This window comes from Podarcis filfolensis, assembly GCF_964270895.1.
Source record: "Podarcis filfolensis genome assembly, chromosome: 17".
NCBI classification, from domain to species: domain Eukaryota; kingdom Metazoa; phylum Chordata; class Lepidosauria; order Squamata; family Lacertidae; genus Podarcis; species Podarcis filfolensis.
In genome coordinates, this window is record NC_139621.1 from 13,774,366 (window position 1) to 13,800,471 (window position 26,106).

The 26,106-nt window shown below is 45.3% G+C and overlaps 1 protein-coding gene across 1 annotated transcript; it reads right to left on the minus strand.

Annotated features, from left to right (window-relative positions):
- Positions 1-305: 305 nt before the first annotated feature.
- Positions 306-23,130, minus strand: MTAP (methylthioadenosine phosphorylase). The gene is made up of 8 exons (XM_083593980.1): positions 23,015-23,130; positions 10,933-11,019; positions 10,635-10,693; positions 8,680-8,847; positions 7,443-7,545; positions 6,095-6,334; positions 4,312-4,434; positions 306-2,125 (listed from the first exon to the last, which is right to left on the minus strand). The coding sequence occupies exons 1-8, from the start codon at positions 23,048-23,050 to the stop codon at positions 2,087-2,089; spliced, it is 855 nt and encodes a 284-aa protein (XP_083450106.1). The 5' UTR covers positions 23,051-23,130; the 3' UTR covers positions 306-2,086.
- Between the last annotated feature and the right edge of the window lie 2,976 nt (positions 23,131-26,106).

Consider the following 26,106-nt stretch of genomic DNA (forward strand, 5'->3'; position numbering starts at 1 on the left):
CACATGACCCGGAAGCTGTCTGCGGACAAACGCCGGCTCCCATGGCCTATAGAGCGAGATGAGCACCGCAACCCCAGAGTTGGTCACGACTGGACCTAATGGTCAGGGGTCCTTTTAATATGGCTGGTATTTTCTTTGGTGTCGCCATAGTATCCAAGTTGCCATCATCTTAAAGCAGCCATAGTCCACATTTTTTTTATGGTGGGTGAAATCTCTTCATTTATCTGACCTCTCACTTGCACATGAAAAACCATTCAGTTTGAATTCTTTCTAACGCCCCCCCCCCCGAAGTCTCGCTTACACACAGGAGGTTACGTTTGGTTTTATTAGATGTTTGGTTTTATTAGATAGAAGAAGCACATTCTTTTTCTTAAAGGCAAGTGTGGGCATTAAAACAAACACAGTGTAGAAATAAACCGCAGGGATATTATCTGTGCGTTATCGCGTACATTCACCGACGCCACTCTAACGAACCGGAATGGAGCCAACGCATTCTTCGGAGGAATAGAGCAGATCGTCACAACACAGTAAGGCAGGTGAAATGGTTTGGTACAGAATTCTCTTAGCGCAGGCCAACGTCTTCCCAAACGCGACGCCTGTGCAATCCCAATGGTCCCCTTAGAAGCCAGCATACCCTTCCCTTCTCTCGTGGCGCCACCCTTGGCGGCTAACCAATGTGACTCTTTCCGCATGCTCAGCCATGGCGCAACATGCTCACTTCAACTCTGGCCCCTCGCAGGGGGGCATCAAACAGGAGGCCCCCACCAAGGTCCCTGGAACGCAGCGTTTTTGCTGACCTGAGTACAGTCATACCTCATGTTACGGATGCGTCAGGCTACCGTATTTTTCGCCCTATAAGGCGTACCTAGTTTTTGGAGGAGGAAAACAAGAAAAAAAATATTCAGAAGCCAGAACAGCAAGAGGGATTGCTGTGCAGTGAAAGCAGCAATCCCTCTTGCTGTTCTGGCTTCTGTGATAGCTGAACAGCCTGCATTCGCTCCATAAGACGCACACACATTTCCCCTTACTTTTTAGGAGGGAAGAAGTGAGTCTTATAGAGCAAAAAAATATGGTACATCTTTTCAGGTTGCGTCCTGCGGTGACCCGGAAGTACCGGAAAGGGTTACTTCCGGGTTTCACCGCTCGCGCATGCGCAGAAGCGCTAAATCATGCTTTGCACAGGTGAAGAAGTGCCAAATCACGTTGCGCAGCTGCGCAGATACGGTGCTTCAGGTTGTACTCTTTTCAGGTTGCGAACGGGCCTCCAGAACGGAACCCGTTTGCAACCAGAGGTACCACTGTAGAAGAGAACAGCTGAGAAGGGTTGGAAGGACTTCCGGTTGAAGTGAGAATACTTGGGACATGGAGCATGCGCAGAGAGCAGCGGCAGCATGTTGCTGGTGGTCTGCACTAGAATGTCTAACAGAGTTATTCCATGACCTGCTGTCAGCACCGGGTGAATGGGGGGTTAGCAGCACATTCTTCAGATACCATTCAAACGCTCCCATCTAGAAGGCAACCACTTTTGTAAAAACGTAAATAAATTTATATTTAAAAAGTCTGAAAAGGTCTTTAAAAAATATAAAAAACACAAAAAAACCACAGTTCAAAAAAACCGTTTCTTTGCATTTTAAAAAATGCCACTGAACAAAGACATATCAATTCAACTGATTTACAAGATTTTGGGTTTTGGTTTCTGGGTTGTTTTCCTCCCTATTTGGAGTAGTTAAGAGTATATGCTGTCATCTCGCCTTTGCCTTGACATCTTTGAGATGGGTGATGAGCCAACAACTTGTCAGAACTGCATACCATGACATCTTATTTTCTTGTTCCATGTCTATAAACAAGATTATTAAAAGTTTGCTAATAATTCCTATTGGGTGGTTGTCAGTTCCCGCAATTAATTAAATTCCCAGTCTGGTGGGCATGTTCCCCTCCTTAACCTCTACACGTTTTGTGCCGAAACGAAAAGTATTAGCAGATAGAATGAAAATGCTGCGTATTTTAACCATATAATTTGAGGGCATTGCCATGTTCTCAAAAGATGCATCTTCTCAAACCAGCTTCAGAGCATCTTGCCATGCTTTTAATGTTTTGGTAGCATAACTGACAGCTGCAGAGTATTCTGAAACACAAAAATGAAAAAAGAAAAAGAAAATAGAGGATTACTTTTCAATACAGTTTAATTGTTCAAAGGTATAAATGCTTTATACAAACTTGTTCTAAATTTTGGACAGCTAACTTCCCCAAAAATTTTATTCCAAGGCAAAATAAACGAGTTCCCTTGAATTGTAAAGGAGCAAAATATTGGTTAAAAGGTAAATCAAGTCATGGAAGTAATTTTAGGATTTAGAGTCACAATAATGAAGCTGGCATTTTTTACCACTTTTAAAAGTTCAAGTCACCAGGGACCTTTATGGACCTCAACCCACACTCACACAGAAGATCCTCAGTCCCAAGGGATTTATTTGGGCTTTAGGTGTTAGTTTACTACATACTCAGTTTTTTGTTCTACATCTAGAAGGCAGGACACATTTTCTCTGTATCAAATGCCATTTCTTGGGAGCTGCAGAATTCCTTCCCACTAAAGGCAAAGGAAGTTCATAATGTATAAATTTGCCATGCTAATTGCATGGACCATAAAGCTGGAACATAAAGAAGGCTGACTGCCGAAGAATTGATGCTTTTGAATTATGGTACTGGAGGAGACTCTTGAGAGTCCCATGGACTGCAAGAAAAGGAAACCTATCCATTCTTAAGGAAATCAGCCCTGAGTGCTCACTGGAAGGACAGATCGTGAAGCTGAGGCTCCAAGACTTTGGCCACCTCATGAGAAGAGAAGACTCCCTTGAAAAGACCCTGGTGTTAGGAAAGATGGAGGGTACAAGGAGAAGGGGACGACAGAGGATGAGATGGTTGGATAGTGTTCTTGAAGGTACCAGCATGAGTTTGACCAAACTGCGGGAGGCAGTGGAAGACAGGAGTGCCTGGCGTGCTCTGGTCCAGAGGGTCACGAAGAGGCGGACATAAGTAAACGACGAAACAACAACAAAATTGCATTTTCTAATTTCTTACAGTGAAAGGCGTGTCCTCCCAGGTCTCACCCTCCTCTTCTCCCAGTGAAAATGAGCAATTCTAGATTTATCCAGAGTTAATCAACTCTACACACACACATATATATTCAGTTTTCCTCTATCTTTGGATGCTTAATTTATATTATTCTATATTGCCCATACAAAGATATTACATATAAAGCAACCTAGAAAGGACACATTTACGTGGAACAAAGGTAACGTGTTTTAATATAGTTTTGCCTGTTTCCCATGTATATGCTCTGGTTATCTCCCGCTTGGACTACTGCAATGTGCTCTACATGGGGCTACCTTTGAAGGTGACCCAGAAACTACAACTAATCCAGAATGCGGCAGCTAGACTGGTGACTGGGACCGGCCCCCAAGACCACATAACACCAGTCTTGAAAGACTTACATTGGCTCCCAGTACGTTTCTGAGCACAATTCAAGGTGTTGGTGCTGACCTTTAAAGCCCTAAACGGCCTCGGCCCAGTAGACCTGAAAGAGTGTCTCCACCCCCATCGTCCAGCTTGGACACGGAGGTCCAGCTCCAAGGACCTTCTGGTGGTTCCCTCACTGCGAGAAGCAAAGCTACAGGGAACCAGGCAGAGGGCCTTCTCGGTGGTGGCACCCGCCCTGTGGAACGCCCTCCCACCAGATGTCAAAGAAAAAAACAACTACCTGACATTTAGAAGACATCTAAAGGCAGCCCTGTTCAGGGAAGTTTTTAATGTGTGACATTCTAATGTATTCTTAATCTTTGTTGGAAGTAGCCCAGAGTGGCTGGGGAAACCCAGCCAGATGGGCGGGGTACAAATAAATTATTATTATTATTATTATTATTATTATTATTATTATTATTATTATTATTATTTCTGCAGCGGCATCCACAGCAATAGGTTAGAGGAGAATAACTTCTCTGGGTCAGCGTCTCTTCTGCCGAATGCAATCTCTTGGTCTATCTATCACGAGCTTCCGGCGCCGGTAAAAATGTCAGGCAAAGGAAAAACGGACTTCAACTCAGCATTCTGTTTTCCTTTCCTGATTTGAAATTTTGCAGCTTTCTTTTGGGCCTTTTTGTCCAGCTAGACTTTTTTTAATTTGCTGGTTTTTAGTTTTCAAACACACATTAAGCATACCCATACATCTGTTGCTCTCCTTTCGCTACGCACTAACTTTTGAAACACGTTTAAAGAGTTCAGACACAAAGATATTGGGAGGAATTAAAGATATATTACTTTCAAGTTCTGCTGGGTTTCTGCCCAGTCCATGGAACCGATCAGGGGTATAGTAGTCAGCAGCAAGCTCGTTGCTTTATTGGCGTTTTCTTTCAATGTCTTCAACACTTTATCCACCGAAACCTGGAAGTACAACAACAATGAAAGCAAATTCCACTGAATTAAAAAAACACACCCACCCCACCCATATACTTATGAGTTGATATGTATAGGATTGCATACTGGAGAAGTTTAAAACAATATTTAAATGTCTCAGGCATGTGTAGGCAAACTAAGAACCAGCCCAATCGCCTTCTCAATCTGGCCTGCGGACGGTCCGAGAATCAGTGTGTTTTTACATGAGTAGAATGCGTGCTTTTATTTAAAATGCATCTCTGGGTTATTTGTGGGGCATAGGAATTTATCCACCCCCCCAAATATAGTCCGGCCCCCCATAAGGTCTGAGGGACAGGGGACCGGCCCCCTGCTGAAAAAGTTTGCTGACCCCTGATCTCAGGTAAACTTTGTGATGCATTGAATTCAATAATTTGAGTTTGCAGCTGACTGTTGAGAGGAAGGGGAAAGGAAGAGAGAAAACGTGATGCTTGAAAACTTCATGGTATATCAAATGCATTACAGTGGAACCTGGGAAGCCAAACGCCTTTGAACTCGAATGTTTTGGCTCCCGAATGATCAAAAACTGGAAGTGATTGTTCTGGTTTTTGAACGTTCTTTGGAACCCAAACATCTGACGTGACTTCCACGGCTTCCGATTGGCTGCAGGGGCTTCCTGCAGCCAATCGGAAGCTGTGCCTTGGTTTCCGAATGTTTTGGAAGTTGAACGGAATTCCAGAACAGATTCCGCTCGACTTCCAAGGTACCACTGTACTGCTAAAAGATACACAGGGGGAAATGAGAAATCTTCCTCCATGTTTCCCCAAAATACTCCTCCCCATGAAAACAGAAGAGAGTTTGGATTTGATATCCCGCTTTATCACTACCCGAAGGGTCTCAAAGCGGCTAACAATCTCCTTTCTCTTCCTCCCCCACAACAAACACTCTGTGAGGTGAGTGAGGCTGAGAGACTTCAGAGAAGTGTGACTAGCCCAAGGTCACCCAGCAGCTGCATGTGGAGGAGCGGGGAAACGAACCCAGTTCACCAGATTACGAGACTACCGCTCTTAACCACACCACACTGGCTCTAGGGGGCAACTATGTTGATTTTTAGTGGTGAAAGGAAAGAAAGAAAATAAGCAGAACTGGGAAGAAGACGAAACACAAATGAAAGAAGAATGGATTTTAAAGCTAATGGGCTTTGCAAAACTGGTGAAACTAACAGCAAAAATATGAAACTGACTGAGGGACTATTCCTGGAAGAATGGAAGTCCTTTTGGGAATATCTGAAAAAATGCCATGATCAGATGAAATCGCAAGCAGGATTTGAAATATTTTTTTAAAAATGAAACAGAAGAATATGTCGTAGGTGAAATTTTCTCAGAATGCAGTATGTAAATAGGATGGGATTAAGAACAGCGTGGAAGGAAAGGCGGGAAGTCAAAGTTTAAAGAGAAATGTGTAACAAATTTGAAATCTGGAATTTATATGTAAAGATTTAAAACTGTAGTAAAAAATTCATCTCTGCCAAAAAGGGGGGGGGGGTCTCTTCTGTATATATTTCATACCTCCGTAAAACTGGGGTGTCCCCACAAACCTGCCAGCACCTCCCCCCTTCTGCGCCATTTTAGCTACCTAAGGACCCCCGCTTGGCAACCAAACCCAAAAGCGAGAAGCAGCTGTCACTCACGGTTTCTTCGTGTTCCTTCCAGCAGTCGTAGTCTGTGGCCATGGCAATGCTTGCATAGCAGAGACCAGCTTCCCTGGCAAGAACCACTTCGGGGACCGTGGTCATGTTGATGACGTCGCCTCCCCAGCTGCGAAACATGAGGCTCTCGGCTCGGGAACTGAAACGTGGCCCTTCGATGGTGATCATGGTCCCTTTGGAGTGGGACTTGATGCCAAGCTTCTTGGCCACATCCATAAGGACCTGGACACATAGAGACAGGACCGTCTTTAGCATATGAGCCACTGGGGTGCAAAGATCCGCCCAGCGCCCCCAAATTTAGTTTAGCAGTCTTCTTAAAATCTATGTTGGTAAAAGGTAAAGGGAGGGACGCGGGTGGCGCTGTGGGTTAAACCTAGGACTTGCCTATCAGAATGTCGGCGGTTCGAATCCCCGCCACAGGGTGAGCTCCTGTTGCTCGGTCCCTGCTCCTGCCAACCTAGCAGTTCGAAAGCACGTCAAAGTGCAAGTAGATAAATAGGTACCGCTCTGGTGGGAAGGTAAACGGTGTTTCCGTGCGCTGCTCTGGTTTGCCAGAAGTGGCTTAGTCATGCTGGCCACATGACCCGGAAGCTGTACGCCGGCTCCCTCGGCCAATAAAGTGAGATGAGTGCCGCAACCCCAGAGTCGGCCACGACTGGACCTAATGGTCAGGGGTCCTTTTACCTTTACCTAAAAGGTAAAGGACCCCTGACAGTTAAGTCCAGTCGCAGACGACTCTGGGGTTGCGGCGCTCATCTCGCTTTCAGGCTGAGGGAGCCAGCGTTTGTCCGCAGTTTTTCCAGGTCATGTGGTCAGCAGGACTAAACCACTTATGGCACAACGGGACACAGAAACCAGAGCAGCGCACGGAAACGCTGTTTATGTACCTTCCCACCAGAGCAGTACCTATTTATCTACTTGCACTTAGACGTGCTTTCGAATGGATGTTTGGATGTGATGCCAATAAATGGTTTGATGATGATGATATGGGTACTATTTCTTGTTTCCCCCTCTTTGCATCTTATATCACTCTGTGTACTTTTGTAATTTTTAAATTATTTTTCTAATAATAATAATAATAATAATAATAATAATAATAATGTAATCTGCAGGAAGGACAGGGAAGTGGCTCAGCATTTATCAAGTGGCAACCCCACCCCACCCCATAACAACATTAAATGAAACAGGAGGGGATGAAGCCAGAAAGGAAAACCAGCAACGTATTTCTTTTTCACCCCTTCCTATGCATTCATAAGCACTTTCTGCTGATGTACAGGCTGTTGAGATTCCGGCCACAGACGACGGACTCAATAAGTGAAGATCCACAAACCTCTCTAGTTTTGGCGCAGAAAGGTTCTGCCATAGGGATGTGGCAGACTCCCGGGAGGCCGGGACAGCTCCCATCATAAAAGGTGAGATGCCTTTTGGTGGTCCTGTGGGTGGGGAAAAACATTGATTAGAAATTTTAAAAAACACCTGATTGGCAAGGAAAGGTCAGCAGGTTCAGTCACCGTAGTATCAATGCCACCCACTCGGCTCTTTTTTCCATCTTGCGAGCAGACAGAAGATCAGTAGAGCAGGGGTCAGCAAGATTTACCTCGCCTGGGCTGGTTTACTCCAGCAGAGATTCCTGGAGTCTGGCACCTGCAATTTCCGGCGTCTGCATCTGTGCCCCTGCGAATTCTGATGTCTGCGCAGATGCGATTTTCGGTGCCGCGGAAGCAAGTCCCTGCGCTGTGCCAGTTTAGCACAGCGCGTAGGAACTCGCTGAGCAGGTGCCTTGGTTCGGGGGCGGCTCGTGGGCCAGTTAAACAACCCCCATGGGCCACCTGTCCTACATTCCTGAACATTCTCCTACATTCCTAAACATTCCCACATTTAGGCATAGCTGTCAAGTGTCCCTTATTTGGCGGGACAGTCCCTTATCCCAGCACCGTGTCCCGCTGCTGTTCCTTATTGATGATGTCCCTTAAATTTCCCGGGTTTCAAAGAAAGCAGCTCCTCTCCCACCCTCCCTGCTGGCCAGGGAGGAGGGAGGCTCCAACTGTGTTGCTTGGCTGAGTTGCTAACCCAATAAGAAGAATGACTGGGGGGTGGAGCTTGCATGCCTTGTGCTGATCAAATCGGCTGTGTTGCCTGGGGACTTGTCTTTGCTCAGCGCTTCCCAGCGGAGAGGTGACGGTGGTTTTCCTTAAGGCTTTGTTTGGCTGCTGGCTGGGCTTTCTGCCTTTGGCTCGGAGGGGCTCAGAAGTTGAACATACCTGTGCTTGGATAATCCCTTATTTTGGCTGCCGATCCCTTATTTTTGAGGCTGCTGGTCCCTTATTTTCAAATCTGTAAGTTGACAGCTATGCACTTAGGTTTCCCCTGAATCAAGTATGTGTAGTGTGGTCTTTGGTTCCAGATTCACAAATCGGTATGTTCATTACAACCCCTCACCACCCCATTAATATCATCCATATATGAAAAGCAGGGATGCTTTGGGAATCAAGTTTCTGCTCCAGCCCAATATCTAATTCAATGATTGCCCAGCCCAGCTCCTCATATAAGATCTCCATCTTTTTTACCTGTCTATGAACTGATCTATTATGACAACGTCTCCAGGCTGAATCTCTTCTCTCAAAGAACCACAGGCTGTGGTCACCAGCAGATGAGTGCAGCCCTCTTCCTTCAGAGCCCACAGATTGGCACGGTAATTGACATGTGTCGGAATGATGGTGTGATGCCTTCCATGCCTACGTAGAGAAAGAGGGGAGGGGAAAAACAGCAAAGCTAAAATTCGAGACGGGGTTGGGGGAAGCAAACAACTCAGGGAAAAATGTTTTTCATGTTGCGGTTAGGAGTGAATTCACCAAACCGTGGTTTTATTCTGTTCCACCACCTCTTTAAAAGCAATTTACTTCTGTAAGAATGGTGTGAGGAGAGTAGCTGGGGATCAGGACCAATAGATCTGGCCAATCCAGAGGCTTCAATTTGCTTTCCAATCTCAGGGACAAATGTCATACACCTTGTGTGCCAGAAGCTATGAGGGTTTAGTACATATAGTTTCTAAGGGAGCAGGTGGCGCCGTGGTCTAAACCACTGAGCCTCTTGGGCTTGCTGATCGGAAGGTTGGCGGTTCAAATCCCCACGACAGGGTGAGCTCCCGTTGCTCTATCCCAGCTCCTGCCAACTTAGCAGTTGGAAAGCACACCAGTGTAAGTAGATAATTAGGTACTGCTGCGTTGGGAAGATAAACGGTGTTTCCGTGCACTCTGGTTTCCGTCATGGTGTCCTATTGCGCCAGAAGTGGTTTAGTTCTGCTGGCCACACGAAAGCTGTCTGTGGACAAACGTCGGCTCCCTTGGCCTGAAAGCGAGATGAGCGCCGCAACGCCATAGTCGCCTTTGACTGGACTTAACTGTCCAGGGGTCCATTACCTTTTTTACCTATCCATTAGTCCTTCCATGTAGAATAGTTCTAGATCTCATTCATTGATTTTCTTTTGTTTTCGAAGTGGGTTTTTTTGTCTGTTTCAGGTGATTTGTTAGAAGCTGCTTATATTATACAGGCTGCTTATATTAAATCAAGGGAGCGGGTGGCGCTGTGATCTAAACCACCGGAAGGTTGGCGGTTCGAATTCCCATAACAGAATGAGCTCCCATTGCTCTGTCTCAGCTTCTGCCAACCTAGTAGGTCAAAAGCACACCAGTGCAGGTAGATAAATAGGTACCGCTGTGGTGGGAAGGTAAACGGAGTTTCCGTATGCTCTGGTTTTCGTCATGGTCCTCCATGTGCAGAAGCAGTTTAGTCCTGCTGGCTACACGACCCGGAAAGCTGTCTGTGGACAAACGTCAGCTACCTCGGCCTGAAAGCGAGATGAGCGCCATAACCCCATAGTCGCCTTTGACTGGACTTGACCGTCCAGGGGCCCTTTCCCTTTCCCTTTCTACATATAGTTTCTGGTTTAAATCAGCAGCCCTGGGATTCAAGGCCTGGGATTTTAAGGTTTTTAGGACTGGTAGATTTTATCATTTTTTATGTCTCTGTATTCTTCTGCCCCAAACTCTCAGGAAAGTTTACATTTAATTTGCACCTATCTGTTCAATTTATATCCCAACCTTCCTTACAGGGCAGCAAAAACTTCTGTTATTAAAAACAAAACTCCACAATTTAAAAAAGAATAAAAACATATTAAAAACATTTAAAAATCCGTTAAAAACAATAAAACAAACTGAAGTACAGATGAAACAAAATAATGTGTCTGCACAGGCCAGCTGAAACAGTTAAGTTTTCAGCAAGCATATGTATCGTCCAACACAATTAACTGAACTTGGAAGTTCTAAAGGAAAAGGAACAATTTTTAAGGTAGAGAACTCAATCAAGAACTATAAACCAATTATAATTTACTGAAATGCTGGAGATAATTCTTGGCATATAATGTGCATCTTTAGCAGGTTAGATGCCTTGATTTAATACATTTACGGCAAACCTTAACTTTTCAGTAGAAGAGAAATATAAGTGATGCTTAAGGAATTCTTACCTGGCTAGAAGCACACAGTCCACATTTTTTATCTTCCCCAAAATCAGAGCATCTGATGGCTAGAGTTAAAAACAGAAATAACGCAAGACAGGGAATGGAAGACAACACATTACAGAATGCCAACAGTGAATTTTAAACAATCTTAACTGCTATTTAGGCATGATTAAGGGGGGGGGGAGAGATTCTTATTTATTTATTTATTTTCATTTATAACAATCCAATAAAAGCCACATTAATACAATACCAAATTAAAAATAAATTTAAAAAGCCAATTATCCCCAAAGTTATTGGTACCTACCTTTCCATAAGGCGTATCGACGTATTTTTCTGTTCGTCCTTCTAATATGTCTGGGTCATCCAGACCGGTCCCTCCGATAATTCCAATCTTGCACACAAGAAACACACATTAGTTTGGAAGACAATTGAAACTATTACTAAATGCTACACCACAATAGTGTTTGGTTGTCACCCGCCCCCCACCCCACTTGCCACCCCCCCTCGCCTCTCCCCCCTTCTCCTTCTCCTTCTTCCTCCTCCTCCTCCTTGTTTAAACCAATTCATGAACCAAGAACTAATACACTGACGACTAATAATGAAACATACGTTGTAGATATTTTTCCACATTATGCTATTTTTGTAATATAAAATGACATGAGAAAACTTTCTGCTGTACTTTATTGGAAGGAGAAAAACAACCATTTTCTTAATAACAATTTAAACAATTTATTTAACTGAAACAATAACACTATAGCATATGTATCCATGTTTGTTAACTGATGTGGTTAAACAATTTTTTTTAGCACACATGAAAAACATAAAACAAATCCTTATTCCTGATGAATAAGTCTTTGGACTATAATTTAACTTAAATAGGAAACTATATTTAGAAAGATTTCCCCTCCAAAAGCATTTTATTTTAAAAATCCAATGTAAATAAAAAATACCCAATTTTTATTTTTATTTTTTAAAAAAATCATTGATTTTTATCCACCCTGATTCCTGCAGAAATCCCCGTGCCAGCGACAGGAAACCTGTGGGACTTCCACCATCCTTGACCACTGGGCACTCTGCCTGGGACAGAGGTGAACGAAGGCTGCAAAACCAGGTGTTGGAACTGCCCAAAAAAGAAGTAAAAGTATTTTTGTATGCCACAACTGCTGCACGGATTTTACTAGCCCAAAAATGGAAAACACAAGAACTACCAACAATTGAAGAATGGCAGATGAAGATGATAGAATTTATGGAGCTGGCTGATCTCACCAGGAGAATCCACGACCAGAAAGAAGAGGAACATCAAGAAGATTGGAAGAAATTTAAAGACTCTTTGAATAAATATTGTAATATTAAAGATATGTAATCACTTGAAAGAATCAATTAGGCTTAGGATTAAAATGGGATTAAATTTATAAATAAGAAAATATGATTATGACTGTGATTTGGTTTTTTGAAATACTGATATTGGAAACTGCTACAGATAATTACTAAGAAATTCAGACGGAAGAGACTCAAGGAAGTCAAATACTATGTTTATGAAGATGGATGGTACTTAATTGTAATTAATTAAGTGGCATTATGCTGTATTGTATGTTCTTATTTTTTCCCTTTTTTCTATCTTTTTTCTGTTTTATTTTTTGTTTTTGTTACTGTTAATTCTTTTGTATTATGCTTATTTACTGAAAATAATAAATATTATTTGGGGAAAAAACACACCATCTGGAGGGCTTTGTGAAGAGATGATGACCTTGCAGAAGTCCAATGTGGCTTGAAGTTTAGTAGGATGTTGGTGGTCAAATGAAGATGTTTGCTGGGATGCAGCAAGAGCGGGTGATGATTTTAAGGTGTCTGGTGAGCACATGGTTAGGACACGGCTTGCGGGCAGATAGCGTCACTTTAGGATGGAGCCTGACAACTTGTGACCGAACCAGTTTAGGTCATTCAAATGAACTGCCAGACCCAGGGAGGATGATTCCTCAAGAAGGCAGGGTTTGGGCATCCCTGCTACAACAATGAAACCATTCTTGTGCTGGGGTTGTTGTTTTTTAAGGTCAGGAATGGAAAAAACCAATCACCCTATTTTTAGTCCTAGTTAGCTTCCTTACAGCTGGCTGGGATAGGGAAGGGAAAACTCTGCCACCCACACACATTTCCTCCTTCTGCAGAGGGCAGCCAGTGTGCCAATCCGGGGCTTTCCGCCTCAACCAGATGAGAACAGCAAATAGGTATGAATGGGACCTACGGAAAACCAACCAACCTCCCCATTCCCCGCCCCCAGCCTTGGTAATTGGCTCTAGGTCAGGGGTCAGCAAACATTTTCAGGAGGGGGCCGGTCCCCTGTCCCTCAGACCTTGTGGGGGGCCAGACTATATATATATATTTGGGGGGGGAACGAATTCCTATGCCCTACAAATAACCCAGAGGTGCATTTTAAATAAAAGGACACATTCTACTCATGTAAAAACATGCTGATTCCTGGACCGACTGCGGGACGGACTGAGAAGGCGATTGGGCCGGATCCGGCCCCCGGGCCTTAGTTTGCCCAGCCATGTCCTAGAACTCTTGCCACTGTAGAGGATTCTTTTTAAAAAATGTTGTTTTAATTCATTTTTCATTTTCGTTCATTACATACATCTCAAATTCTTAATGTTTACTATATATTCCTCCCTCCCCTCCAAGACTTCCCCCAACTTGCGTTTCTGGTTTGTTTCTATTTTCACCCGCTCTGCTATCTCTCAACAGAAAAAGTTATTAATAACACAGCATCAAACCTTAAAAACATAAAAATAAAATTAAATACATCATCTTATTTCACTATCTTCCAAAGATTTTTTGATGCTAATAATGTGGATTTTATTTAAATCCTGCCATCAAGTCTATTGCCTTTCTTTGTTTCTGCAAATATAATATGAATGGTTCCCAATCTTTTTCAAAGTCTCTGTTGTCTCTGTTAGTCATTCTGTCATTTTTGCCACTGTAGAGGATTCTGAGGCATGAAATAGGCACTCAGTTTGTGCCGGGCACTGGTGAAGCCAGACAGGTCTCACTTTTGCCCTAAGTGAGCAGATTGGTTCCTAGAGCACAGCTGATGTTTGTTCCAGTAAGATTGTCTTCCATGAATGTGATCTTCACAATGTGTCCGTAAGTGACTGTGGCGGCCAATTCTGGATCCTCACATCCTTCCACGGTGGGGACATTGGTTTCCGGGCGGGAGTTGATCCCGGTGAGGGTTTGTCAAACGTGCCTTCCTCTTGGCACATTTCTCTCTTGCGTCCTGAGTTCGAGTGTTTTCAAAGTCCTGTCACAGCTAAAAATTGGCCGCTGTTTCTTTAATGCTTAAAAAGCTGGGTCAGCATGAGTCAGCAGCCTGCACCGGGTTGTATATATAGAGTGAGAAATGTTAGTTTGTTGTTGGGGTTGGTTGTTGGTTAGTGAAAGCTGGTAGTGTTGATGTGTGTACAGTTGGTCAGTTGCTTTTGCAGAAAGGCTTTTAAGAATAAAAGCAGAACGTACTCTGCAAGGATACTTTTCTCGTGGACTCTTTTATGCCAACAAGGGTCCGAGGACCAGGCTGAGGCAACAAAGGGAGGTCAGAACCCTTTTCTGTTTTTTAACAAACACTGACAAGTCCATGACACCTTTGGTGAAGGCGGTTCTCCAACTGGAGCGCTTGCAGGCCAGTGATTCTCAGGTGTCGGCGGGCCGGATTTAGAAGGTGACTGGGGCGGATCCGACCCTCGGGCCTTAGGTTGCCTATTCATGCTCTAGGTAATAAGGCTTAAGTCTTCCCTAAGCGAGTAGAACAACTCCAGTACAGTGGTCCCTTGGTTCTCAAACTTAATCCGTTCCCGAAGTCCGTTCCAAAACCAAGACGCGCTTTCCCATAGAAAGTCATGCAAGATGGATTAACCCGTTTCAGACTTTTAAAAACAACCCCTAAAACAGCAATGTAACATGAAATTTACTATCTAACAAAATGAAAGCAACAAACAATGTACTGCAGTCACACAATCAATCAATCAGTAGCTGAACTGAAAGAAATTCACGATATATCTGAAAGACAATTGTAATCAATTGACATCGTTTGTAGGGTTACAAGACGTTTTGTAAGGAGAACTATATGAATTATTGCGAAAGAGGACTAAGAAGGAGTTTGTTTAGGATTTGGATTTCATAGCAATAACTATTAAAATAAAATGCAAAATTAGAAAGGAAGTTAGAAAACCACCAGTCGAGGTTGATGGAAGTCCTAGGCGATGATAGCCAAAGGTCTGTTATGTTTTCTAAGATGGGATGTAATGTTTGGAAGACATGTGTAAAAAGTAATAAAAATTATATTTAAAAAAAAAATCGTAGCTGAACTGGGTCCCACACTCACAAAAACAAAAAAAAAAGCCACAAATACGCAAAATAAATAGCAAGAACAGACAGACCTCAGCATAACACTCAAAACGGAAGTGTGTCACTCAAAACGGAGCATGTTTGACTTCCGAAAAAAGTTTGCAAACTGGAAGTTACTTCTGGGTTTGCAGTGTTTGGGTTCCAAGTTGTTTGAGTACCAAGGTGTTTGAGAACCAAGGTACCACTGTAAAGTCAAAAAATGAAGTTCCCCTGTAACTATCAAAAATTAAAGCACCGTAGGGGTGGCTTTAAACATCTAATAGCTTTCTACTTGCAGAGAACTCTTTCCACATCAATTTGTCTACCGTGGAATCCCCACATTGCAGGAATTTCTGGGAGGAAATTCCCAGAATTTGCAAAAGATACATGTCAGGCCTGTTGGACCTGCCTTAAAATAACCACCTCAGGTAAAGTTTAAGAGCATCGAATGAGTTGTCTCTTAAGCAAGCTTGGCTATTGATGCTGGTTTCACTTAGGAACTTAAATAGAAAACTATCTTAAAAAGCAGAGACATCACCTTGCCGACAAAGGTTTGTATAGTTAAAGCTATGGTTTTCCCAGTAGTGATGTATGGAAGTGAGAACTGGACCATAAAGAAGGCAGATCGCCGAAGAATGGATGCTTCTGAATTGTGGTGCTGGAGGAGACTCTTGAGAGTCCCATGGACTGCAAGAAGATCAAACCTGTCCATTCTGAAGGAAATCAGCCCTGAGCAGATCCTGAAGCTGAGGCTCCAAGACTTTGGCCACCTCATGAGAAGAGAAGACTCCCTAGAAAAGACCCTGATGTTGGGAAAGATGGAGGGCACAAGGAGAAGGGGATGACAGAGGACGAGATGGTTGGATAGTGTTCTCGAAGCTACCAGCATGAGTCTGACCAAACTGCGGGAGGCAGTGGAAGACAGGAGTGCCTGGCGTGCTCTGGTCCATGGGGTCACAAAGAGTCGGACACGACTAAACAACTCAACAACAACAACTAGCTTTAAAAATTTTTTTCCTCCAAAAGCATGTTATTTTAAAAATAAATAACTGGGAGATTTTGAGGAACCCCGATATTTCCTGAGATGCAGCTTGAAAACCACTGGATTAAACCATTGCAGGGGATAAATATGTGTGTTGTCAGATACTTACAATAAATAAACAGCAACAGACATAAAATACTCCATCCCATGCCCACTTCTTTAAGACGGACCTCTTTTTTATTTAAAAAGATCTTGCTTCACTTTCAATTATAATAGGAACATTTATTTCATTAGGCTATGTGGTTCTTGTTATCAGTCCAAAGCTCTGGTTGAAATTCATGCCATAGCTTGGAAGAACCTGCCAAGGACCAGCAAACAGAAACACATATTCTTTCTGATTTGCTGCCATCTTGTGGCATGGAAGTGGTAGTGCAGGCAGACTGGGTGCAACATAAGTGAAGACAGATTTGCAATTTCCAGTGTGCTCCTAAAAGCAGGGTGGATAAACATCAATGCTTAAAAAAAAAAAATCTAAAAAATTGGATATGTTTAAATTTAAATTGGATTTTTAAAATAAAATGCTTTTGGAGGGGAAATCTTTCTAAATATATTTTTCTATTTAAGTTACATTATAGTCCAAAGGCTACTCACCAGGAAATAAGGATTTGTTTTAAGTTTTTCATCAGTCTAAGGTTGTTGTTGTTGTTGTTTTTTAAAAAAGCATTTAACCACCTCAGTTAACAAACATGGATACATATGCTATAACGTTATTGTTTCAGTTAAATAAATTGTTTAAATTGTTATTAAGGAAATGATTATTTTTCTCCTTCCAATAAAGTACAGCAGAAAAGTTCTCCAAATACAAACAATAATTTCATAATTCCCTGTCTTTGCATTTCTAATAGTATAACCAAATCAGTAATTTTTGATATAACTGTAAAAACTACTCTGAAAATGTATTATTCCAAAAATGAAACCTTCATCCGGCTGTAAATGTTAAGATTATACCAGCAAGAATGAGTCTTTCTGTAAAAAAAAAAAGATTTAAAACAAGTCTTACTGACTAGTGATTTAAATCAATTTGATTTACTGTATTTTTCACTCTATAGGATGCACCCTTTCCCCTCCAAAAATGAAGGGGAAATGTGTGTGCGTCCTATGGAGCAAATGCAGGCTTTCGCTGAAGCCTGGAGAGCAAGAGGGGTTGGTGCGCACCGACCCCTCTCGCTCTCCAGGCTTCAGGAAGCTGTCCGCAAGCCTTCGGAGCGCGGCGGGAGTTCCCGCCGGGCTCCCAAGGCTTGCCGATAGCAGCCTGCAGCCCAAAGCCCGGGGAGCGCACCGATGCGCACCCCGGGCTTTGGGCAGATATCCGCAAGCCTTCGGAGCCCGGCGGGAGTTCCTGCTGGGCTCAGAAGGCTTGCGGATAACAGTAAGCTCCGGGAGCAAAGGCGAGGTTGCACGCAATCTCGCCCCCGCTCCCGGACCCGTTCTGGGAGCTGGGGTCGGGGGAAGCTTGGGCTTCCCCCGCCCCAGCCCCGCAGCTAAAAATGAAGCCAAGACAGCGAGCGGGATCCATCCCGCTCGCTGTCTTGGCTTCTGCCAAAGCCGCACGCAGCCTCTCCCAGCTGGAGAGGTTGTGCGTGGCTAAAGAGGAAGCCAAGACAGCCAGCGGGATGGATCCCGCTCGCTGTCTTGGCTTCTTTGCTCTTTGGGGCTGGAATTTTTTTTTTCTTTATTCCCCCCCCCCCAAAAAAAAACCTAGGTGCGCTCTATGGTCCGGTGCACCCTATAGAGCGAAAAATACGGTAAATCAAATCCACCCTGCGTAAAAGCATCAAAGAAGGCTGGAACAATATTGCCTGAATGTTACCATCAAAAGGTTCCCGTGTCACGCAACTGAAGCTACCATTCCACGTTACAAAAACCCAGCCGGCAACCAAATCCCTTCCACATAGAATTATAGAGCTGGAACGGATCTTGAAGTTTATCTGGCAACCCTTGCTATTATGCAAGAGCCAGAGCTATCAATTTGGGCTTCTGAGTTTGGCTGCTTTTGGGTTTCAATTACATTATGTTCTGCTATGATCAGCTGGATCCCATTTTGCTGCAAAAGCAATCTATGCCCTCGCTCCAACTGCTTAGTAATGAATGTTACACCTATGCAAAAAGGAGAGAGGCTTTCATCAGGCAAGGATAAAATGCACAGGCCTCAAGTTTTCTGAGACTGTAGGCAGCACCGAGTTCGTACTGTTAAGCCAGTTGAAGTCAATGGGATTAAATGAGCCTAACGTTGTGATGTACAGAAGTGAGAGCTGGACCATCAAGAAGGCTGATCGCCGAAGAATTGATGCTTTTGAATTATGGTGCTGGAGGAGACTCTTGATAGTCCCATGGACTGCAAGGAGATCAAACCTATCCATTCTGAAGGAAATCAGATCCTGAAGCTGAGGCTCCAGTACTTTGGCCACCTCATGAGAAGAGAAGACTCCCTGGGTCTTCCCTGATGTTGGGAAAGTTGGAGGGCACAAGGAGAAGGGGACGACAGAGGATGAGGTGGTTGGACAGTGTTCTCGAAGCTACCAACATGAGTTTGACTAAACTGCGGGAGGCAGTGGAAGACAGGAATGCCTGGCGTGCTCTGGTCCATGGGGTCACGAAGAGTCGGACACAACTAAACGACTAAACAACAACAACGTTGTGCTGAAGACTGGCCAGAGGGAAGATAAGTGCTTGAGATGAAGGAAGGGAAAAGAAGAGGAGCAACTTGACCACTGTAGCAATTGCCTCCCGTCAGTGGGGGTCTTCGCCACTTCTCAGGTGGGGAGGGGTGATGCAGCAGAGAGGCCAGAGTTGTGCGGATGCCCCACGCAGAAACACCGGATAAGCTCTATCAGGGCACCTGCACAGCCGTTATCTCACCACCACCTAGCCAGTACCGCCCCCCTACCAAAGTGGTAGCAACTCCATTGCAGGGAAGCTACAGCTGCAACTCTATCCTACTGGCCAGTGTTTGAAATTAGCCAGGAGCCAGGCACATTTTGCACCTGATTATTGGCCACTTGTGCTCACAAGTGAAGATACCTTCACTCAGTGGAATGGCTCCACCCCCATTGTTGTGCCCAGACACTGAGGTCCAGCGCCGAGGGCCTTCTGGCGGTTCCCTCATTGCGAGAAGCGAAGTCACAGGCAACCAGGCAGAGGGCCTTCTTGGTGGTGGCACCTGCCTCCTGTCAGATGTCAGGAGCTTTACAATAGTCCAATATACCTGAAGGAGCTTCTCCACCCCCATCGTTCAGCCCAGACACAGAGGTCCAGCGCCGATGGCCTTCTGGCGGTTCCCTCATTGCGAGAAGCAAAGTTACAGGGAACCAGGCCAAGGGCCTCCTCAGTAGTGGCACCCGGCCTGTGGAACACCCTTCTATCAGATGTTAAAGAAATAAGCAACTATCTGACTTTTAGAAGATGTCTGAAGGCAGCCCTGCTTAGGGAAGTTTTTAATGACCGATGTTATAATGTATTTTTAATCTTTTGTTGGAAGCCGCCCAAAGTAGCTGGGGAAACCCAGCCAGATGGGCAGGGTATAAATAATAAATTATTATTATTATTATTATTATTATTATTATTATTATTATTACCTGGGTACAGTGTTAGGAACTCATATATATACGCTAGGTGCCAAATGGCTCCTTAAACCAAGGTTACAGTCACCAAAACGGAATGTCTAGTTGCCACTTTGGGGCAAGACGGCTCTAAAATCTTATTTTTCGAAAGATGGACTCACTGTGGCTGATTCTCAGTTGAACATCTGGATAGTTTCAGATGTCAACCTTGAGCTGGGTTGAGAGATCTGAGAACTTAAAGAAGAAATGTCACCTGGCCCAGGGACAGTCCACATATATACAGTGGTACCTCGGGTTAAGTACTTAATTCGTTCCGGGGGTCCGTTCTTAACCTGAAACTGTTCATAACCTGAAGCACCACTTTAGCTAATGGGGCCTCCTGCTGCTGCCGCGCTGCCAGAGCACTATTTCTGTTCTCATCCTGAAACAAAGTTCTTAACCCGAGGTAATATTTCTGGGTTAACGGAGTCTGTAACCCAAAGCATATGTAACCCGAGGTACCACTGTATTGGCCTCTTTTTCTTAATGGTGACACAGGCCATTCATAACGTAAGAATATTCTTCACAACTTTGAACAGGGCATTGGGGTGGGAGAAGTGAAGACAAGCAACAAAAAATTCGCTATAACTTTCTTCATTACTTCTGCTAATGCATTTTGGTTCCAGAAAAAATGCATTTTGGTTCCAGAAAACCATTCTGATTGGGCAGATAAAATACAACGGATAGAATTCTAAAGGATGTGTGTCATTAGTGTGTGAAAGCAGTCAAGCTCCAAGGATACCTAGGCATGTACCTCCAGATGGTAGATACCATCCTGGCATTCCCTCTTGGCCGCAAGTGGCCAATAGCCCGGTGCAAAATGCGCCTGCTGAATTTCGAACACTGTTCATGAGTGCCAGCCAATGTGACTTCAGGAATATCCCCCGCCTCCGCCAATTTTCTTCCTGCAGTGGTACCTCGGGTTAAGTACTTAATTCGTTCCGGAGGTCCGTACTTAACCTGAAACTGTTCTTAACCTGAAGCACCACTTTAGCTAAGGGGGCCTCTTGCTGCTGTTGCACTGCTGGAGCACGATTTCTGTTCTCATCCTGAAGCAAAGTTCTTAACCTGAAGCACTATTTCTGGGTTAGCGGAGTCTGTAACCTGAAGCGTATGTAACCTGAAGCGTATGTAACCCAAGGTACCACTGTACTTTACTTTTTTATTTTTTCAATCTCTTTCCTCTGTATGGCCACGGCATGTAGGATAATATCTGCCAAGACTTCTAGCCTCCTCCCCTTTCAAATGTCATTTTGTGTTAAATGATCCTGTGCATATTGCTTTGAAGTAAGTTCCATTGTCTCCTTTTCAGGTAGGTTTGCCAGGTGCAACAGCTGGGGATTAAGATCCCTTGGACATGGCAGAACCTATGGTTGGAATCTGTACACACCACACTTAACTCTAATGGGGCCTCTTGCTGCTGTTGTACTGCTGGAGCACGATTTCTGTTCTCATCCTGAAGCAAAGTTCTTAACCTGAAGCACTATTTCTGGGTTAGCGGAGTCTGTAACCTGAAGCGTATGTAACCTGAAGCATATGTAACCCAAGGTACCACTGTAATTTTACATTCAGAATGAAGACTAGGGAAAAGTCTTGGAAGCCCAGTGCAGTTCCAGGGGAGATCCCTCCTGCCAGCTTTTCAGAGAGAACTGGGATTCTCATGTGCAGCAGAACAGCGACTAGCCCTTCTCTCTGAGCTTGGAGGTCAGGAGGAAAGGCAAGGTTTCACCCTGATCCCACCCCCTGGCGGAATCACCTATCACAAGCCTGAATGACTTTAAAGGTTTTCCCATGAAGTCGGAAACGGTTTGTACTTATTGCTTCAACAAACCCTAACTCCTGTCAGCTACGTGTGACACATTCGAACTTTGTGGACACACAGAATAATTTTTTAAAAAAGGAACAACTCGAGACAGGTTAAAAATAATACATACAATGAAGGCATGAAAGAGACAAGATCAAATTCAGCAAGATCTCACTGTTTCCTCACTGTACAGTGGTACCTCGGGTTAAGTACTTAATTCGTTCCGGAGGTCCGTTCTTAACCTGAAGCACCACTTTAGCTAATGGGGTCTCCCACTGCCGCCACGCGATTTCTGTTCTCATCCTGAAGCAAAGTTCTTAACCTGAAGCCCTATTTCTGGGTTAGCGGAGTCTGTAACCTGAAGCGTATGTAACCCGAGGTATCACTGTGATAGGAAACATTCTACCTCTACAGCTCTTCTCAAGAGGAGCGGCTGCTGTGTGTGTATCTAAGTGCATGCATTTTGTCAAAGCAACAGATACAATCACTTTCAGAAATGGCAAACTAGGGAATATCGATCACGTGGATTGGAATGCAATTAGCCCATTCATAGTATTTCAGTGTGCCCTAAAAAGCAATGTGGTGTCCTGTATAAGGAACAGGTTCTGTGACTCACAGCTCAGTTGGTTAGAACTTGGGGCTGATAACACCGAGGTTGCAGGTTCGGTCCCCTTATGGGACAGATGCATATCCCTGCATTGCAGGGGGTTGGACTAGATGATCCTCAGGGGTCCCTTTCAACTCTACAATTCTAGGATTGTATGATATAGGTGTTTAAACGCACTACAGTTCACCAGATTTCTAAAAGCCGTTGATTAGCTATAGTTGAGCGGCACATGGTGGAAAACCCCTCTGTGACTAATAGAGGAAACTCATCTGAATAATTAAGAAATAGAGGGTGAGAACTCAGCACGTATCTCAGACTCCAGATCACCTACAGCAGATCCATTACTCTGGATGGTCATTTGGGGCAGCAACAAGGGCGGTGGAGGCATTCACAGGGCAACTGTTTTGTTTGCCGCACAAATCTGGGGGGTATTCATTTTGGGATTCTTAATACTGTAGTGTGCGGTGTTTCTAAACCACTGTGCTGTCAGAAGAAGAAGAAGAAGAAGAAGAAGAAAACCCCAAAGGCAAAATCCTCGGTTTAACAAAAGCCAGGGACACTTGGCCAAGTGTCCCCGAGCATGTCTGCACAAACCCACCGTCGCCTGTGCACAAAGCCCGGCCTGTCGCCAGGCACTCCTCGCGCCCAAGCAGGGTTTACTCCCGGGTAAGTGCACCCAGGGGACTCCGCGCGCGCGCACACCCTCCAGGCTCCAGGGCCCCAGCACCGCTGGAGAAGGCGCCTTTACGCGCGCCAAAGGCGCCTAGGCGCACGACTTGTGCAGGCCGACGGAGATCCCCAAGGACTCCCGGCCCGCACCAACGCCGCGCCCGCGCGCTCAGGCCCCGCGCGCGCCTACGCCCCCTTCCCGTGCCCCGGGAGCCCAAGGGAGCCGCCGAGCTGCGTCCCCAGCCGGGAGAGGCGGCAGCAGCAGCAGAGAGGCGCCTCGCTTACCTTCACGGGCGAGCAGGCGGCGGCGGCTGCAGCCATGTTGCTCGGGGAGGAGAAGCGGCGGAGAGGAGGGCGGTCCCTGGCCAGGCGCGCCCACCGGCTCTCCGCCCCCGGCAGGAGGCGAAGCGCAAAGCGCGGGGATCCCGCCCAGCCAGCCAAGGGGTTCCCGTTTGTCGCTCCAGTTCCCTCCCCTCCCCTCCCTTTTTTATTTCAATTAATACATTTATTTAGTTAGTTCGTTTTTCAAATCAGAATTTTACAACCGCATAATCCAACATACAACTTAAAAAACAAGATTCCAGAGAATCCCCTGGATTCTCCCCTCCCCCTTGTGGGTCCTATTATCAATCATTTCCTCCTAGTCATCCAAATCTTTTACATCTCCAAAATTCGCCATTAAACTACAAGTGTCGTTTGTCGCTGCAGTTTCCTGGGCAGTTCACGGAATTTAGGTGGAAACATTGGGAAGAAGCCAGGTTTAAAAAAATACACCCGAGCAAGCCGACCGCAGCGATCGTTGCTGGCCATGATCGTGATCCGCACAATGGATCCGGCTGTGGCGCGTTAATTGCGCAAAGCGCGGCAGGGGCACCCAAAGTCAGCCATTTATTCTTTGATTGGTATGCCGCTTTCTCTCTCTGTCTCTTCATCTCTCTCTCACACACAAACTGCATCATGCTGGAAGCAGCTTACAACTCAGATAAACGGGGGGCATTTCCAACAAACACCACAAAAGCAATTTCTTAATATGTGAGCGAAACAAGAAAACAACAAGTTCATAATAACATGGCAAAACTTTAGCAAGTATAAGAACAGGAGAAACGCCCCCCCCCCCAGCATATTCCAATATAGCAAGATTATATGCAGAGCAAAAATAACAAGGGAGCTGATAACAAGGTGCTGAGAACGCCAAGGATTGGGACCCCGTAGGGGCCACCTGCATATTCCTGCATCGCAAGGGGGCTGGGCTACGTGACCCCAGAGGCAGGGCCGTCTTTAGCATATGCGTAGCCGGGGTGCAAAGATCTGCTCAGTGCCCCCAAATTTAGTTTAAAGGTAAAGGGACCCCTGACCGTTAGGTCCAGTCATGGCCGACTCTGGGGTTGTGGTGCTCATCTCGCTTTACTGGCCGAGGGAGCCGGCGTACAGCTTCCGGGTCATGTGGCCAGCATGACTAAGCCGCTTTGGTGAACCAGAGCAGCGCACGGAAACACTGTTTACCTTCCCGCAGGAGTGGTACCTATTTATCTACTTGCACTTTGACGCGCTTTCGAACTGCTAGGTTGGCAGAAGCAGGGACTGAGCAACGGGAGCTCACCCCGTCGTGGGGATTCGAACCGCCGGCCTTCTGATCAGCAAATCCTAGGCTCTGTGGTTTAACCCACAGCGCCACCCGCATCCCTTAAAATTTAGTTTAGCTGCCCCCAAATTATTGAGCTTTTTTTGGGGGGGGATCACTCACCTGTAACAATGACGCAGTGGAAAAAACTGCTTTTGTTTTCCTGACTCTTCGGGAATATTTGACGCTATGGAGTAAAAGAGCGACAGAGGAGGGGGGCGGGGACCTTCGCTCCATTGCTTTTCACAGCCACCGATCGAGAGGGACTGGTATACAGTAGGTATACATTTGGCGCCCCTCAGAATTTGGTGCCCAGGTGCCATGCACCCCTTGCACCCCCAGGTAAAGACGACACTGCCCGGAGGTCCCTTCCAATTCTAGGATTCTCAGTTTCACTTTAATCCTAGAAAAATCCCCCCATGGTGTTGCTCACAGTCTCCCTGGGGCAGCAGCTTCTTATAAGGCTTCCAATGGCGGCAGCGGTGGCAAGGGGGGGGGGTAAGCTGGAAATGCCCCTCCAGGATGAACAGCAGCCCATAATGACAATAATAAACAGTTTACAGTTATACCGAAATTTAAATAACTGCTAACCCCAATTAAGCATTTAACTAACACCAACCCAAAACAAAAGAAAACAGAGGAACCAAAATTAGGAGCGTTTAAAACATTTTAGCCAGTTGCCCCAACCCAAGTGTTGTTCCAGCAGTGTCCCTCTGGCCTCCCAGGTGCCTTTTAGCTGTCCAGGGGGTGAGTGTGGGCCCGCCCCCTAGGCCAGGTGGAAAGGGGCATAGCAACAGGGAGCAGGGATTCCTTCCAGCACTCACAGCAGCAGCAAATTGTGATCGCATGCAATTCTTTTCAGTAGTAGTACAGTGGTACCTCGGGTTACATACGCTTCAGGTTACATTCGCTTCAGGTTACAGACTCCGCTAGCCCAGGAATAGTACCTTGGGTTAAGAACTCTGCTTCAGGATGAGAACAGAAATTGTGCTCCAGCGGCGCAACAGCAGCAGCAGGAGGCCCCATTAGCAAAAGTGGTGCTTCAGGTTAAGAACAGTTTCAGGTTAAGAACAGACCTCCGGAACGAATTAAGTACTTAACCCGAGGTACCACTGTAAAAGCAATAGTGTGTGGATCCAGTGCAAATGCTTAAAAACACAATGCACAAGGCTAAAGCTGGTTCCTGGTAGGTGGGAATCGTAGCTCTGTGAAGAATAAACTACGGTTCCGAGGATTCTTTGATAGAAGCAATTTACAGTGGTAACTTGGTTTGCAACTGTTTTGGATTACAACAGTTTTGGATTACAACCACGTCAAACCCGGAAGTGCGTGTCCCTTTTTTTTGGATACAACCCCTTTTTTGGGGGGGGGAGGCCCAATTGGCGAAAGCGCACTTTGGTTTACAACCTGTTTTGGTTTACAACCGGACCTCCCGAATGGATTATAGTTGTAAACTAAGGTACCACTGTACTTTAAACATATGGCATAGATGTGGCCTAAGTTTTGGGACACCCTAAACATAGCTGTCAACCGTCCCTTATTTGGCGGGAAACTCCCTTATCCCAGCACCGTTTCCCGCTGCTGTCCCTTATTGATGATGTCCCTTAAATTTCCTGGGTTTCAAAGGAAGCAGCTCCTCTCCCTCCCTCCCTGCCGGCCTGGGAGGAGGGAGGCTCCAACTGTGTTGCTTGGCTGCGTTGCTCACCCAATAAGGAGTCTAAGAATGACTGGGGGGTGGAGCTTGCATGCCTTGTGC